Raw genomic sequence first — 18,364 nt, forward strand, 5'->3', positions numbered from 1 at the left:
GCTTTGCACAATGGACTGCACATATAATCCCAGCACTTTTGGAGGCCAAGGGAGGAGGATTGCTTAAGCCCAGGAGTTCAAGACCAGCCTGGACAACACAGAGACACCCTATCTATAAAAAAGATTTTTTAAAATAAAGATGGTATGGCAAGGTAGAAAGGTAAGAAATTACTGAGTGCATGAAAATATTAAGCTGCTGAAGAAGTCACACACACTATTCCCAGAATTTCTCATTAAGGAAACAATAAATGCTCTTGTGATTTAAGCCTGTGATCCCCAACCTCTGGGCCTCAGACCAGAACTGGTCCACAGCCTGTTAGGGACTGGGCTGCAGAGCTCCACTGTCCCCTGCCCAGCCCCCATGTGAAAACTGTCTTCCATGAAACTTAGGAGAGAGGGGGCACACAGCAGGGTGAGCAGCTAGTGAAGCTTCATCTGTGTTTACTGCTGCTCCCTTCCCCATCCTCCTCTCCATCGCCGGCTTCACTGCCTGAGCTCCTGGAAAAATTGTCTTCCGTGAAATTGGTCGTTGGTGCCAAAAAGGTTGGGGACTACTGGTTTAAGCCACTGTTAGCTGGTTTACTGTTACTTGCGGCCAAATACATTCTAACCAATACAAAGGTCCTCATCTTTTCTCAGACCAAAAGTTATATTTACTGTGCAGTCTTATACCACCACACATCTTTTTCCCATAAATTTAAAAACTGTGCTGCCTTGCTTGCAATTGTATCCCAGATCATTAGCAAAATATGAAAGATGTTCACAAAATGATCACTGAATGAATAAATGAATTAGCAACACATTATTTTCAACTTTCAGAATCCATCATAAGGCATACATTTCTCCATCTTGCTCAGAAGCATAACCTAAAAGACTGTCTAATTCTTTACAGAAATCCCTGGAGACCTTACATGCAGCATCCCTCTGATATACCAGTCTTTTCTTTCTTTTTTTGAGACATAGTCTGACTCTGTTGCCCAGGCTAGAGTACCGCAGCATCAGCCTAGCTCACAGCAACCTCGAACTCCTGGGCTCAAGTAATCCTTCTGCCTCAGCCCTTCCAAGTAGCTGGAATTACAGGCATGTACCACCATGCCCAGCTAATTTTTTCTATATATATTAGTTGGCCAATTAATTTCTTTCTATTTTATAGTAGAGATGGGGACTCGCTCTTGCTCAGGCTGGTTTTGAACTCCTGACCTGGAGCAATCCTCCTGCCTCGGCCTCCCAGAGCGCTAGGATTATAAGCATGAGCCACCACACCTGGCCTTCTTTCTATTTTTAGTAGAGACAGGTCTCAAACTCCTGACCTTGAGTGATCCTCCTGCCCAGGCCTCCCAGAGTACTAGGATTACAGGCGTGATGATATACCAGTCTTGCTACTAAGAAAAGAAAAGAGTCCTACGCTAGCCATTGAACTCACCGCAATCATACTGGATGAGTCTCAAGTCAGGGAACTGGGTGCGCATGTTACACACAATACGGTGCAAAGGACGAGCCCTGGGCCAGAGCTCACAGGCCAACTGTTCCTGGAAGGCTGCCTGACGTGGGGCCAGCCAAGGAGGTGGGTGGCAGGCATGTAGGGAAGGGGGAGGTGCCTCCACAGGAGGCATGACAAAGATGAACCTGTGAAAGGAAGAAGGCAAGCAGTGTAAAAGATGTCACTCTGAAATGCCCCAGAGTTAAGCACCTTCACCAGCCCTAAGCACTACATCCACTCTGAGGCCCCAAGACCCACTCCCCATTAGCACTTAGCCCTGCCAACCTCTCAATGATTTCTGACAGCTGGTCTAGTCGTTGCTGGGGAAACAGTACAGCCCGGTGGGCAGCCTCGGTATAAGTCCAAAAGGTGGGGTGGCTGGGGCCAGGAGAACGAGGGCCGATGGGGCTGGCAACAGGTTGGGGCAGGGTACAGAAATCCAGGACTTCAGTCCCATACACGGGTGCCAGGGCCCCATGAGCCTCACTAAGTTGGAAAATCCGTTCCAGGCGTTCAGACCGCTGCCGTTTCCGCTTTTCCTCCAGAGAATCCTAGGGATGAGAGAAAAAAACAAAGTAACTAATGTCAATGATCCACATTAAAGCCTTATAGAAAACCCAACCTCTTCTCAGACAGAAATAAACAATCTATATAGAAACTATGAGATTCAAAAATATACTATGCTTTTTGTAGTTTTCTAAGTTGTCAGGAAATGTTAAATAAAATAGCTTCTGTGCCAAGAGAAAATTCATCTTTCCCTGTATGTTAACAAAACAGAATGCCTTGAATACTCAAAATTAAGATCTGCTTATCCAACAAGTTCATAGAATAGATGATTGTGGAAATTTTGCTATACAACACTGAACTCCAGAACATCTAATGTATCTTCTTGTGGTAGGTCCAAAACAACTCTTAGAAGCCTTCTTCAAATTGCTGACCAGGATACAGAAGGGTTAATCAAATCCCCAGCAGGACTGGAATGGGTTAGGACTGAACAGCTAACCAGATACATAGGTATCATCATCCCATGAAAGATAACCCAAAAATGGATAAACTAATAGGAAATCTGTGTGACTCTGACTCAGTCCTATCTCTGTGCTTCTAGTTTCAGTCTATAAAACCACCTCACTCTAGCACTTAATCACACTTGTAGTTTTATGTGTATGGTTATTTGATTGACATCTTCTACTCACTACACTGTAAGCACCATATAACATGAACAGTATCTAACCTTGCTCAATATTATCACCCAGTATCCAGCTCAGTATCTAGCACAAAGTAAGCTCTCAATAAATGTATGTTAACAGAATGAAACGAGGGAGACCAGATCCCAGGAGATGGTCCTGAAAAGAGCAGAGTCCTTAATCACTCTTCCTGACTGCTACCTTAAAGCTTTACCTCTTGGCTTGAAGTGCTCTAAATGAGAGAGAAAAAAGGCAACCTAGAAGAAGGAAAACCAATACAAGCTAGTCCTCAATAGTAGCAAAAGAGAAAATATTTGTAAAGAACACTTACAACTCAGTAACAAAAAGACAACCCATTTTTTTTAAAAGAGCAAAGGGGTAGCCATGCATAGAGGCTCATGCCTGTAATCCTAGCACTTTGGGAGGCTGAGGTGGGAGCACTGCTCAAGGCCAGGAGTTTGAGACCAGTATGAGCAAGAACAAGTCTCCGTCTCTACAAAAAATAGAAAAACTAGCTGGGCATGGTGGTGCACATCATGTAGCTAGTAGCCCCAGCTATTCAGGAGGCTGAGACGAGAGGATTGCTTGAGTCTAGAAGTTCGAGGCTGCAGTGAGCTACGATGATGCCACTGCACTCTGCCTAGGCAACAGAGCAAGACCCTGTCTCAAATAAATATATAAAACAAAGAATGTGAACAGATATTTCTTCAAAGAAGATACACAAATGACCAATAATGACATAAAAAAATGTTCAACACTAGCCAACAGGAAAATGTAAATCCAAACCATAATAAAATACCACTTCAACCCACCAGGACAGCTACAATCAAAAAGACAAATAAAGACAGGTGTGGTGGATCCTGCCTGTAATCCTAGCACTCTGGGAAGCCAAGGTGGGAGGATCGCTCAAGTTCAGGAGTTCAAGACCAGCCTGAGCAAGAGTGAGACCCTGTCTACACAACTAAAAATATACAGAAAAAATTAGCCAGGCATGGTGGCTCATGCCTGTAGTTCCAGCTACTCTGGAGGCTGAAGCAGAAGGGTTGCTTGAGCCCAGGAGTTTGAGGTTGCTGTGAGGTAGGCTGATGCCACAGCACTCTAGAGTGAGTGCAGAGAGTGAGAGACTGTCTCAAAAAAATAAAATAAATAAGACAAATAACAAGTGTTGGCAAAAATGTGCAGAAACTGGAACACTCACAGACTGCTGGTGGAATTGTCAAATGGTGTAGCCACTTTAGAAAAGTTTGGCAGCTCCTCAAACAGTTAAACAGTTACCATATGACCCAGCAATTCTTCTTGGTATATATCTAAGAGAAGTTAAAAATGTACATCCACACAGGCTGGGCGTGGTGGCTCATGCCTGTAATCCTAGCACTCTGGGAGACCAAGGAGATAGGATTGCTCAAGGTCAGGAGTTTGAGACCAGCCTGAGCAAGAGTGAGACCCCGTCTCTACTAAAAATAGAAATTATCTGGACAACTAAATATATATACACATATATATATGCACACACATATATATGTATATATATAAAAAAATTAGCCGGGCATGGTGGCGCATGTCTGTAGTCCCAGCTACTCGGGAGGCTGAGGCAGAAGGATTGCTTGAGCCCAGCAATTTGAGGTTATTGTGAGGTAGGCTGACACCACAATACTCTAGCCTGGGCAACAGAGCCAGACTCTGTCTCAAAAAAAAAAAAGTACATCCACACAAATACTCGTGCATGAAATGTACACAGTAGCATTATTCTTTTTTTTTTTTGAGACAGAGTCTCACTTTGTTGCTCAGGCTAGAGTGCCGTGGCGTCAGCCTCGCTCACAGCAACCTCAATCTCCTGGGCTCAAGCAATCCTGCTGCCTCAGCCTCCCAAATAGCTGGGACTACAGGCATGCGCCACCATGCCCAGCTAATTTTATTTATATATATTAGTTGGCCAATTAATTTCTTTCTATTTATAGCAGAGATGGTGTCTCGCTCTTGCTCAGGCTGGTTTCGAACTCCTGACCTTGAGCAATCCGCCCGCCTCGGCCTCCCAGAGCAGATGTGAGCCACTGTGCCCGGCCAACATTATTCTTAAAAGCCAAAAAATAGAAATAACCCAAATGCCTTCATCAACTGATGGATACATAAAATGTGGTACATCCATACAATGAAGTATTATTTAACATAAAAAGAAATGAAGTACTGATATATGCTATAACACGTTGAACCTCAAAAAACATTATGCTAAGTGAAAGAAGCCAGTCACAAAGGACTGTATATTATGACTTCATAGGTAAATCTAAAAAGACAAAAAATAGATCAATGATCACCTAGAACTAGGAGGGATGGAGGAATCAGGAGATGATGGCTAAGGGGTACAAGGTTTCTTTCTGAGGCCATGAAAAGGCTCCAAAATTAAAATTGATTGTGGTAATGGTTGCTCAATTGTATGAATATACTAAAAAGCCATTGAATTGTACAATTTAAATGAGTAAATTGTATTCAGCAGTCTCCAACCTTTTTGGCACGAGGGACTGGTTTCATGGAAGACAATTTTTCCACAGACTAGGGAAGGGTAGGGAGGTAGGCAGAGCTCAGGCGGTGATTCAAGTGATGGGGAGTGGCTGCAGGAGCTGTAAATACAGATGAAGCTTTCCTGGCTGGCCTGCAGCTCACCTTCTGCTGTGTGGCCCAGTTTCCTAAGTTTCATGGAACACAATTTTTCGGGGGGGGGGGTGTGCCTAGCTCAGGCAGTGATGGGCAGCCTGTTTCCTAACAGGCCACAGATTGGTATCGGGCCACAGCCTGGAGATTGGGGACCACGGCAGTATGTATACATCAAACTGTTTGAGGAAAAACAGTAGCAAAAAGCTATTACCTACTTACAGAGCAATCAAAATTTAGCACAGACCATGGATTGCTCCCCTTGGATTTGGATCTAGGCCCTTCTCCCTCTACTATCTACTTCCAAAAAGCCAGGACCAACCTAGCCACATCAGGAACAGACCAAAGGTGGAGTCAATGGCACTGGTAGTGAGTAGGGGACTAGGTCTGAGGCAAAGAGTAAGCAGCAGCTCTGATAACAGAGAAATAGAGGGCCTGGAGTGACTCATTGGACCTTTCTTCTCCTTAGTTCCTGGGTTATTTACTCTAAGCTGAGCTATGAGTTTAACTTAACGATGTTATACAAAGATCTATATAGATAGTATAGGAGAAAAATTGACTACCAGAAAGCACATGAAGGGAGAGAAAACAGAGTTCCTTTTACTGTCTACTTATCACCATGAAGGTAAAAAACTGGAAGAGATGAATGGCAAAATCAGAAGCTCATAATCTTTAGAAAACTATATTCCTATGGTTTCATCTACCCCTTAGAAGTTCAAATACTTGATGACAATGATGGTTTTAGCAACTGAGAAGTCTTCCTGTCTCTGAGGACTGCCTCTTATGGGGAAGAGGAAAAAGCAATAGAATCAACACATCTGTGTTCTCATGAATTGTATAACCTTTAGAATATCATTTAGTGGGCTAGTTTCCGTATCTGTAAAATTAGGCAATTACATGACAACACCAACTCAAAAGAGTAAGCAAGAACCAATAAGACAACTGGTAACGAAAAAGCCTTAACACATCAGTGATTAATACTTGTAAAAGCACATTTGGTCCTCAATGACCCCAGTGACAAAGGTAGAACATGGATTATTATTCCCATTTTACAGATGAGGGTACAGGCCTAGGGAAGAGCAGAACTTGTCCAAATGTCACTCAAACACTCGGTCCACAACACTAGACTTTGTAATTTGCCAAATTATAAGTCACAGTATTCTGGTCCCTCCAGTCTACCAACACTCCAAAGAAACTCAAATTCCTATTCCCTCTCCTTTAGGGAAGTAAAACTTACCAGATAGAAAGGGGAACGAGGTGGTGGGGGGGGCTGGCGTCGAGGCCGGGGGCCACTGAACGAGGTAGCAGTGGAGGGAGGGCTGGGGGGACCAGAGCGCAATGTCAGTGTCTCGGGCTCATCCTTGGGAACAGGAAGCCGGGATACCATGGTGACAGGCAAGGGAGTGGCACCAGATGCCGTAACCACAAGGGAAGATGCCTGGGAAGCTGGGGCCTGTGTTGATGCTGGGGCCAGCGCCAGGGTTTGAGCTGTAGCTGGGCCCAGGGTGGGCACCGGAACAGGGGCAGGACTCAAGGTCAGCGTTTGCACTGAAGCTGGGGCCAGGAGTGAAGCAGATGACGATGCTGGAGCCAAAGTCAGCGTGTGAGCTGGGGCCGGGCCCACTGGAGAAGCTGGAGCCAGAGGGGGTGCTGGAGCCAGAGACAGCGTCTGAGTTGGACCCAGTGGTGGTCCTGGTGCCAAAGACAGTGTCTGGGCTGGAGTTGGTACAAGGGATGATGCTGGAGTCAATGATAATGTCTGAGTTGGAAAAGGGCCCTGGGGGTTCCCCGTTCCCAAAGAGAGTGTCTGAGATGGAGACGAGCCACCAAGTGTGGGTGCTAAAGCTGGGGCTACGGCCAGTGTCTGCGTAGAAGCCGGGCTCAGGAGAGGTGATGGAACTGGGGCTGGTACCATAGTTTGAGTTGATGATGGAGCCAACACAGGAGTTGGAGCTGGCACCAGTGAAGAAGCTGAGGCTAAAGGGGTTCCTGGAGTAGATGATGGAGCCATAACTGGAACTGGAGTCTGCGATGGAGCCAGGACTGGAAGAGGAGCCAGAGAAGGAGCTGGAGAAGGAGCCAGGATTGCTGTCTGTGGAGCCGCCATAGGAGCCAGAGAAGTGGCTAGAGCCTGAGATGCAGAAGGCGCTGGAGCCAGAAGGGAAGCCTGAGCTGGATTTGGCGCTGCTGGAAAAGGACTGGCCAGAGCTGAAGCTGGCACCAGGACAGGTGAGCATGCTGGGGCCACAGTTGAGTTCAACCCTGGAACATGTGAAGAGGCGGGAGCCAACAACAGAGGGTGACCAGGTGGTGTCTGAGATGAGGACAGGGACGGAGCTGTGGCCAAACCTAGAGTCAAGGCTGATGCTGACGGGGAAGTCCCAGCTGGTGCCAAAGAGGGAGGTCCAGGAGCCGCTGAGACAACAGGTGCCAGTGTTGGAGTCACATTGGTCAACAGAGCTGGGCCCGAAGCCGAAACAGGTAAGGGGGCTGAGATGGGGATGGTGAGTGGAACTGAGACTGGGACAGTAAGCGTGGTGGGGACAGAGATGGGGAGTGAAGATGACACTGGGACTGAGACTGTAGAGGACACAGGACTAGCAAGGGGAGAGGAGTTGGGAATTGGCATCGGAGAAGAGGCTGGCCCAGGGAGTGAGGATGGCACATGGAGAGGAGAAGAGATGGTCAAGGGAGCAGTTCCAGGTGTTGAAGCTGTGGAGACAGAGGATGAGTTAGCCCAAGAATTCTTTTCCTGATCCTCCTACTACTCTGTCCCACCCTTTCCCTTACCCCCTCCCCAATAAGCTTTCCTTATTTCCCAGAAAGTATTTGCTCCCGGAACATGAGGCCAAAACTCCAAGGAATCTAACAATTTAATCTTTTCTTCTCCTTCAAAATTCCATCAAAGGTACATTGCAATTAGGTCAGGGCTCAGGCAGCCCAGTTTGGGGCTCACTGCAAATCAAGGCAGTGTGCTAATAATGAAGGGATCCGTTGTAACTAAGAAATCCCTCAGGACACCCGATCTCATCTCCATTCCTAGAAAAAATTTCTGACCTTAGCCACCTGGACTTACTCACCACTGACTTCAGGTGAAGGATTGTGGACCAGCTTGAGAAGAGGCCTCACCAGAGTGGGCGTGGGTATGGGGGCCCGGCCGGTACCCAGAGTAGGTGTGGTTAGCCGGCCAGGGGTTAACGTGGGGCGTGGAGTCAACACAGTTGGAAGCCCAGAGCTCGGAGGCCGGGGTGCTGGGGCCAGCGGAGGAACAGGAGTCAGTCCATCCCGAGGGGCTTGTCTCACCACAATCTTCACCACGCCTGTATTATTCACCATGGTTGGTGGCACTGCAAGAGGAAGCTACATTGAGAGGAGCATAGAAAACAAACAACAGACCCAAAGGACGGAAAAAGACCAGGGGCAGGAGGTGGGAGACAGATATCAGAGATACTACCAAGGGAAAACACTGAGAAGGCTGGACAGACAGTAGTCCCCAGGGCATGCCTGGAAAGACCAAGGCCAGCAAGGGCTAAGTAAGTAGGAAGGCCAGGAGCCTCACCCTGGTTAGCAGCAAGCGGAAGGCTGAGGCCAGTGGGGGCAGGGGTGGTGCTGGGGGTCGAAGAAGGCAGCACAGAGACAGGGGTAGGGCCAGGGGTCGGGGCCACGGCCTGGATGAGGGCCACATGGGCAGGCTGGCTGATGAGGTGGTGCTGCCCCCCTGCTGACACCAGGTGCACCACATTCCCTGGGTTAAGGGAAGAGAGAGAGAGAGAGACAGAAAGAGAGAGAGAGAGAGAGACAGAGAGAGAGAGAGAAGCAGCTATCAGCCGGAGGAGGGGAGAGGCAAGGCAAGAAGAGAGGGAAAGAACAGAGGAAATAACTTCTCTAGAATGACCTCTTCCTCCAACCATTCCCCTTGGCCCTGCCCACCAAAAGCTAGAGAAAGAAACATAAAGGCTGACATCTAAAAAGAGCCACAAAAACAAAGGGACAGGGAAGAGGAGGAAAAAGACAGGACAGGGGGTGGGTTTTACCTACTTTGCAGCGGGCGGGGCTGCCCCACGGCAAGTTGGCGCACCTGGGCACCAGTCAAAGTCAGCTTGTTGCCCTGGATTTGGAAGGTGAGAGGTTTGCTTCCCCCTGCATTAGCTACTGGACGTTGTGCCAGTGAGGCCAGCTGCCCAATGCTGACCACTTCACCTGCTACAAACAGAGAAAGCCTCACTGTAGACAGGTCTGATGCCACCTCAAAGACCCCCAGGAAGCACACTCTTCTCCCCCAAGTGTCCAATTCCTCCAAGCCTTTGCTACAATTTACCATGTCCCAACAAACTCTGCCTCTATCAACAGCCTCTTAGCTTTTGATGTGCTACTCCTTCCAATCATACTTGTTTGTTTAGCAATCTCCTTTCCATCCAATAAGTGCCCACCACCAGACTGAGCTAACCACCACTCCCTCCTCTATACTGCCCTTTTACTCCAAGTAATTTTCTACTGCTGGGCTTTATCACTACTTAATCATCTATGTGTCACCCCTCTGTGTGAATTCCTTCAGGACTCTTAATTACAATTTACCAATATTTCACAAAACACCTGCCTAGAATTTGATACTTTCCCGTTCCTGAGGTTTTTTTTCTCCAACTTTCTGACATATAAACCTTCCTCCCATCTCAAGTCCCTCACCACGGAGCCCTGGGAACTCACAGGGCAGGCGAGCCTGCATATCAGGAGACAGAATGAGGCGCTGTGGTGCAGGAGTCGGAGCTGGCACTGCTGTGGTGGTAGCAGTCACCGTGGTGGTAGAGGTGGTGGTGGCAGCAGCAGGAGGGAAGGTATAGCCTGGTGGCACTGTTAGGGGCTTCAACAGGCTAGAGGAGCCTGGAGGTGGGGCTGGACTCAGGCGAACTGGGGCAGGTGGCATTGGCTTCAGGGACAGGGTTGGTGTGGGAGGCCGTGAGGTCCCACTCAGGACCCCCAGGGGGGATGGCAACACTGTAGACACAAAGCAAACACCTGTCAGATACACCTTGACTAAAGCTTTTGCCTGGTCCTAGAAGCCTCCTTACTCCTTTCTAGCCCATCAAACACCATACCCCTATTTTCAACCCACCTCCTCAAATCCTTTAATTTCACTAACTTCTTCCCCAGTCTGAACAACCTTCTGAAACACCACCCCCATCATCTTTGGCTCCCTTTTCAACTCACCTTGGGGGAGAGGACCACTGTTTGGCTGCAGTGGAGGCAAGAGAACAGGGCCGGGGGGCCTGGATGGAGGAATAGGCGGGGGCCCAGCAGGTGAGGCTGACACCATTAGTGGTGCTGGTAAAACTGGGGGGGATGGGCCAGGTATGGGCTGGGCTGAAAGCTCAGGGCCTGGAGGGGGTCGAACTGGAACAGGGCCCAGGGGTGTCCGTGGGCTGTTCACCACCACCACTGTTCGGCCTTCTTGCTTAGGCACTGGCTGCAGCATCCTATGAGGAAAAATCAAGGGGGTAGATAGGAGGGAAGGAGAAGAAGAATAACCAAGAGAAAGGAAGAAAGAAAATGAAGCAAAAGATTATAAAGGCAAAGGGGGAAAAGAAGAGAGACCCAAAGGACAAAGAGGGGGAAAAAATTAGCAACAAACACAGGAGCCTGTCGCAGAACTCTACTAGTTATTTTCTCCCCCAATCCCTCCATGCTATTTGTACCCATCCCATATCAACATTCTAGCCTAGTCTCTAAGTCTTTCCTTGACACCCTAATCCCCTCCAGCCAGCTATAGCCACTTTTTCTAGGAATCCATCCTCTTATTCCTTAGTTCTGGTACCTGTTGACCTTCATCTTGACTGGCTTGGGCCGGGGTGGGGGGTCAGGAGCAGTAGCCACCTCTAGTAGTACCCGGCGGGAGAGGCGGTGCCGGGGCAGAAATGTGTCTGCCTCATATCGTGAAACACGACCCTCCAGGCCAATAAGGTCAAACCGACCCATCTCTATCCGCTGCCACAAGAAAGAATACAAAGCATGGTGTCAAAGATACCAATTTTGCAATGATTTCTTGGAGATGACACAAAAACATAAGGAATGAAAGAAACAGATAAACTAAAACACACCAAAATTTAAAAATTTTGTGCATCAAAGAACACTATCGAGTGAAAAGGCAATCCATGGAATGGGACAAGATATTTGCAAACCATAATTCTGATAAGGGATTAATTTCCAAAGCATATAAAGACTCCAACTCAGGCCGGGAGTGGTGGCTCACGCCTGTAATCCTGGCACTCTGGAAGGCCGAGGCAGGTGGATTGCTCGAGGTCAGGAGTTCAAAACCAGCCTGAGCAAGAGTGAGACCAGTCTCTACTATAAATATAAAGAAATTAATTGGCCAACTAATATATATATATATATATATATATATATATACAGAAAAAATTAGCCAGGCATGGTGGTGCATGCCTGTAGTCCCAGATACTCGGGAGGCTGAGGCAGAAGGATTGCTTGAGCCCAGGAGTTTGAGATTGCTGTGAGCTAGGCTGATGCCACGGCACTCTAGCCTGGGCAACCCAGTGAGACTATGTCAATCAACCAATCAATCAATCAAACTCCAACTCAACAACAAAAAACCCTATTTTTAAAAATTCAGCAAGTCTTAAACAGATATTTTTCCAAAGAAGATACTACAGGTCAGGGACTATGGCTCATGCTTGTAATCCTAGCATGTTGGGTGGCCACCATAAGAGGATTGCTTGAAATCAAGAGTTCACGACAAGCCTGTGCAACACAGCAATACTTCCATTCTACAAAAAATAGAAAATAATTTAGCTACATGGCAGAACATGCCTGCAGTCCCACCTACTAAGAAGGTTGAGGCAGGAGGTTAACTTGAGCCCACGAGTTCAAGATTGCAGTGAACTATGATTGTATCACTGCACGCTAGCCCAGATAATAGAGTAAGATGCTGTCTCAAAAAGAAAACAAGGGCCGGGCCCGGTGGTTCACGCCTGTAATCCTAGCACTCTGTAAGGCCGAGGTGGGCGGACTGCTCGAGGTCAAGAGTTCAAAACCACCCTGAGCAAGAGCGAGACCCCCGTCTCTACTATAAATAGAAAGAAATTAATTGGCCAACTAATATATATAGAAAACATTAGCCGGGCATGGTGGCGCATGCCTGTAGTCCCAGCTATTCGGGAGGCTGAGGGAGGATTGCTTGAGCCCAGGAGATTGAGGTTGCTGTGAGCTAGGCTGATGCCATGGCACTCACTCTAGCCTGGGCAACAAAGCGAGACTCTGTCTCATAAAAAAAAAAAAAGCAAAAAACGCACACACACAAAAACAAGGCCGGGCACAGTGGCTCAAGCCTGTAAACCTAGCACTCTGGAAGACCAAGGCGGTGGATTGCTCAAGGTCAGGAGTTCAAAACCAGCTTGGGCAAAAGCAAGACTGTTCTCTACTAAAAATAGAAAAGAAAATTAACTGGCCAACTAAAAATACATAGAAAAAAAAAATATTAGCCGGGCATGGTGGCACATGCCTGTAGTCCCAGCTACTCGGGAGGCTGAGGCAGGAGGATCGCTTGAGCCCAGGAGTTTGAGGTTGCTGTAAGCTAGGCTGACACCACGGCACTCCAGCCTGGGCAACAGAGTGAGACTCTGTCTCAAAAACAAAACCAAACAAAACAAAAAAACACAAATGACCAGTAAGCACATGAAAAGATATTGAACATCATTAAGGAAATGCAAATCAAACCACAATGAAATACCACTTAACACCCATTAACATGGCTATAATGAAGAAAACCAGAAAATTAGCAGGTGTTGGCAAGGATATAGAAGAATTAGAACCCTTGTGCACTGCTGGTGGGAATGTAAAACGTGCAGCTGCTATGGAAAATAGGATGGCAGTTCTTTAAAAATGTAGAAATGGAACTGCCGTATGATACGGCAATTCCACTTTTGAGTATATAATCAAAACAGCAAGAACTCAAAGAAATATTTGTATACCCATGTTATCATCAGTTATTATTCCACAATAGCCAAAAGACAAAAACAACCTATGTGTCCATTAACAGTAATGAATAAACAAAATGTGGTAAGTACTACAAACACTCCTGGTCTCACAACAAACCCACTGTAAGTCGAAAATGCATGCAACACCCCAGTAAGCCCATCAATAAGTAAAAATCTTAACCATCGTAAATCCAAATGCTACTCCATTTATGATGGGGTTACATCCCAATAAATTCATAAAGTCAAAAAATATTAAGTCAGACCATGGTAGGTCTGGGACCATTTGTATATACAAATAGTGAAATATTCAGCCTTAAAAAGAAAGGAAATCCTGGCCGGGCGCAGTGGCTCACGCCTGTAATCCTAGCACTCTGGGAGGCCAAGGTGGGCAGATTGCTCGAGGTCAGGAGTTCGAAACCAGCCTGAGCAAGAGCAAGACCCCGTCTCTACTATAAATAAAAAGAAATTAATTGGCCAACTAATATATATAGAAAAAATTAGCCGGGCATGGTGGCACATGCCTGTAGTCCCAGCTACTCGGGAGGCTGAGGCAGCAGGATTGCTTGAGTCCAGGAGTCTGAGGTTGCGGTGAGCTACGCTGACACCATGGCACTCACTCTAGCCTAGGCAACAAAGCAAGACTCTGTCTCAAAAAAAAAAAAAAAAAGAAAGGAAATCCTGACACAAGCTACAAATACTGATGAACCTTAAAAACATTATGTTGCCTGTAATCCTAGCACTCTGGCAGGCTGAGGCAGGAGGATCACTTGAGGTCAGGAGTTTGAGACCAGCCTGAACAAGAGTGAGATCCCATCTTTACTAAAATTAGAAAAAATTAGCTGGGCATGGTGGTGCATGCTTGTAATCCCAGCTACTCAGGAAGCTGAGGCAGGATTGCTTGACTCCAGGAGTTTGAGGTTGCTGTGAGCTACACTGATGCCATGGCACTCTACTCCGAGCAACAGAGTGAGACTGTCTCAAAAAAAAAAAAAAAGGCATTATGCTAAGTGAAATAAGTCATTCTCAAAGGACAAATATTTTATAATTCCATTTGTATGAAGTACCTATGAGAGTCAAATTCCTAGAAACAGAAGTAGAATGGCAGATGCCAGGGGCTAGGAGGAACAGGGAATGGGCAGTTATTGTTCAATGAGTATAGAGCTTTAGTTTGGGAAGATGAAAAAGTTCCCAAGACAGATGATGATGACAGTTGCACAATAATGTAAATGTACTTGATAACACTGAACCGTACACCTTAAAATGGTTAAAACAGTAAATTTTGTTACATGTGTTTGAGCACAATAAAAAAAAACTTAGGGGGAAAAAGCTGGTCAAAAAGACAGAAGGAGTAGGAAAAACAAAATATTTACAAGGTAACTACAAATATGTCAGGCATAGGTCTAACTTCCAAAAATATTAACTTAATTCTCAAACACACTGCAGAACAGACTTTACAAAGCCTGTTTTGAAGGTCAAGGAAATAGAGGCTATTTTTCTTTTTTATTTTTAGGAGACCGACTCTCACTGTGTCACCCAGGCTGGAGTGCAATGGCACAGTTACAGCTCACTGCAGCCTTGAATTCCTAGGCTCAAGTGATCCTCCTGCCTCTATCTCCTGAGAAGCTAGGACACAGGTGTGAGCCACCATACCCAGCTAATTTTTTTTTTTTTTGAGACAAAGTCTCACTCTGTTACCCCGGCTAGAGTGTCATGGCGTCAGCCTAGCTCACAGTAACCTCAAACCCCTGGGCTCAAGCAATCCTCCTGCCTTAGCCTCCCAAGTCGCTGGGACTACAGGCATGCGCCACCATGCCCAGCTAATTTTTTCTATATGTTTTTAGTTGGCCAACTAATTTCTTTCTATTTTTAGTAAAGATGGGGTTTCACTCTTGCTCAGGCTGGTATCGAACTCTGACCTTGAGTGATCCACCTACCTCAGCCTCCCAGAGTGCTAGGATTACAGGTGTGAGCCACCAAGCCCGGCCTACCCAGCTAATTTTTTTAAAAAATTTTGTAGATCAACAAGAAATTAGGATATACTTTCCAATCACTAGAAGATTAGAATTGAAATGTTTCTAACACAAAGAAACAACGTGCCCAAGGTGATGGATATCCCAATCACCCTGATTTGATTAATTCACATTATATGCCTGTATCAAAACATCACATGTACCCTACACAAAGATATGTAACATATTACATACTCATAATAACTAAAAATTTAAATTAAAAAAAAGAAGAGTCTTGCTATATTGCCCAGGTTTAGAGGTTAATAATTAACTTGCCAAAAGTCACATGGCTAGAAAACAATGAAACCAGGGAAATAGGGTTGAAATAGGGAAACAGTACTGAGGGTAGTAAGGATCCAAAAGGTCAGACCTTAGTCAAAAGAAAATAGGTATGGCATTGGGGTAAGGGCCAATAACCTTGAGAACAACTACTTACCTGGAGGGGATGGACATCAGTGGCCCTTAGCACCAGAGAGGCGGTGCTGAAGCAGATGCCTGGGGTGATGAAGGGGGAGGTAACAGGTCGAGGGTCAAAAAGATTTGGATGATTGCAGACTTTTCTCAGCTGCATCAAAATGTTGATGACACTCATGAAATGCCCTGTGGCTAATGTCTCCTTAGTTCTGGTGAGAGAGAAAAAATTAATAGGACATTTTGACAGCCACCTCCACTACAATCTATGGTCCCAAGGCCCACTCTCAGTCCTGCCTTACGTTGTCTGTGCCATGAAGTCATCATAGAGACAGCGTTGGCGCTTGGAGAGCCGGCAACGGATAACATGCTCATACTTTTTAGGCATCTGTTTCTCAACATCCACCTTAACTCGGCGCAGCAAAAAAGGCCGCAAAACCTAGAAGCAAGCAAGCAGAGGCTGACAGGAGAACGTGGGCACTGAGTCCCAGCCTAACCCCTCTAGCTGGGTCTTGGCCTGATGAGTGCTGGCTTAGCCCATCAGCAAATGCTCATGAAGTCATGTAGCATAATATGCCAGATACCAATCACACAACGATGAGTCAACTGAAATCCCTCTTTTCCAAGGAACTTACTATTGCTATCTGCTGAAGGAGACAGATATAAAGATAATGATATCACAACATATGAAGTGATATAAGGAAGCACTGAGGACAGGCCAACTATGCAGAAAAGATGACTCGAACTACATTTTGAAAAGTTGACTGTATGCAAATGATTTGTTTGGTCTAGTAGGAAAAAATTTTTTTTTAAATAATTAAATTTTAAAAAGTATGTAAATAAAAAATTATGAAAAAGAAATTTAAAAAAAAAGTTGACTGTAGATTTTCAAGATTATGAAAATAAATCCAGGAGAGAAGCTGAGAACAAAAATTGTGGCCTTGGCTGGGCGTGGTGGCTTACACCTGTAATCCTAGCACTCTGGGAGGCCGAGACAGAAGGATCACTTGAGCCCAGGAGTTTGAGGTTGCTGTGAACTAGGCTGATGCCGCAGCACTCTACTCAAGGCAACAGAGTGAGACTCTTTCTAAATAAATAAATAATTGTGGCCTTGACAGGAGAGAAAACACAAGCTAAATCTATAATCTCAGGAAACAAAACCTAATAGGATATAGTTATCAATGTCTATAGTGACATGGAAGAAGTAAAGGAACAGAGACAAATAAATAGTAGTAGTTCAGGAAGACTTCCCAATTTCAAGTTTGGTTTACCAAATGATAGTGTGATTGATCAAGATGAAGAGGCAGTAGCAGGCTACAAGGCCAGAGATGTTTGGCTTAGAACAGAGTGAGCCCAAGGGGAACTTTCCCAATTAAACATAGAAAACCAAAAATTTAAATATAGGTCTAGTGATCAAGGGATTAAAAATACAGATTGGAGAGTCATTATCTCACAGGAAAGTAAAAACCTTAGGAATGAGTATGCCTGTGAGATATGCAGACTATGGAAAAAAAAGTAAAGATCAGAATGCTGAAAGATGTTATTTAAAAGCTAGACAAGGAGGAGCAGCTAAGAAAGATCAAAAGGTGGTAGAGAGATGAATACACATCAAAAACATGAAATTGAACAAGCCCAGGTAAAGAGAAATCCAAGCAGGGAGTGATCAGCAATATCATTCTACTCAAAAAAAAAAAAAAAAAAATGCAAACAAAAACATCATCATTCAAGAAAACAAGTGGAATAATGACTAAGATGAAGTCACTCAACCTGGCAATGGACTAGTCACCAGAACACTACAGTTTGACAACTGGGTGAGGTCAGCTTAGTTCTGCCTGCCCTCTCCCCAAGGATTTTCTGGGTATTGCCCTTAGTTCCTTGCCATTCCCAATACCTCAACAAAGTGTTGCAGGCCCTACCTTGTGGAGGCGTTTGACTAGACCTTCATTATACTCTTGGCTGCCCTCAATCATGCCAGTTAGGGGGTTAGAGAACCATTCCTTGAATTCACGATGAGACTGGAAGACATGGGGCATCAAAAAGTGCATCAAGGACCACAGCTCCATGAGGCTGTTCTGCAAGGGAGTTCCTGTCAGGAGCAAGCGTCTCTGGCTGCAAAGAGACAGAGGGAATCAGAGGGAGAATGGTCAGTAAGGGTATGACATTGCAAGCATTCTGATATACTCCTCAACCCAGGCAGTCTGCCTTTCAAGCTGAGTCAACCCTCTCATGAATACCTATCTCCATCTCTACCTGTTGAAGTTCAGCAGTGACTGCCAGCGCTGTGACTTGAAATTCTTGATATTCTGAGCTTCATCCAGAATGAGATAGCGCCAGTTCTTACGGCGGAAGGCCTGGTGGTCCTGCAGCACCAGCTTGTAAGATGTGATACACACATGGAAAGCATTGGGCTTAGTCCAGCCCTGAGGGATCAAAGAGAAAAAGTAAGCAGATGGTGTGATGAGAGGAAAAGAAAGAACAAAGGGAAGACATGCTAAGGTCCTCAAGGGACAGAAATCAGGTTGGAAGAAAAGAGAAAGTCCCACTAGGAGAATGGAGCAACAGAAAGAGGAGAGAAAAGAACTCATCTGAAGAAAGGGCCTAAAAATAAAGGAGGCATCAATAAGGGGAAGTGACCACATGGAAGACCGA

General features: G+C 45.8%; 1 protein-coding gene across 3 annotated transcripts in view; it reads right to left on the minus strand.

The window, feature by feature from the left end:
- SRCAP (Snf2 related CREBBP activator protein) overlaps positions 1–18,364 on the minus strand; it is a 40,006-nt gene that overhangs the window by 10,048 nt on the left and 11,594 nt on the right. For all 3 annotated transcript variants that reach the window (XM_075995421.1, XM_075995419.1, XM_075995420.1), the window contains exons 15-26: positions 17,966–18,135; positions 17,632–17,824; positions 16,018–16,154; positions 15,741–15,927; positions 11,120–11,289; positions 10,516–10,781; positions 10,015–10,302; positions 9,349–9,513; positions 8,391–8,657; positions 6,548–8,022; positions 1,766–2,031; positions 1,424–1,626 (exon numbers count right to left, since the gene is read on the minus strand). In XM_075995421.1, the coding sequence (XP_075851536.1) occupies positions 1,424–1,626; positions 1,766–2,031; positions 6,548–8,022; positions 8,391–8,657; positions 9,349–9,513; positions 10,015–10,302; positions 10,516–10,781; positions 11,120–11,289; positions 15,741–15,927; positions 16,018–16,154; positions 17,632–17,824; positions 17,966–18,135 (3,787 nt within the window). The remainder of the gene's footprint in view (positions 1–1,423; positions 1,627–1,765; positions 2,032–6,547; positions 8,023–8,390; positions 8,658–9,348; positions 9,514–10,014; positions 10,303–10,515; positions 10,782–11,119; positions 11,290–15,740; positions 15,928–16,017; positions 16,155–17,631; positions 17,825–17,965; positions 18,136–18,364) is intronic.

Source organism: Microcebus murinus, chromosome 19 (assembly GCF_040939455.1).
Source record: "Microcebus murinus isolate Inina chromosome 19, M.murinus_Inina_mat1.0, whole genome shotgun sequence".
Taxonomy (NCBI): domain Eukaryota; kingdom Metazoa; phylum Chordata; class Mammalia; order Primates; family Cheirogaleidae; genus Microcebus; species Microcebus murinus.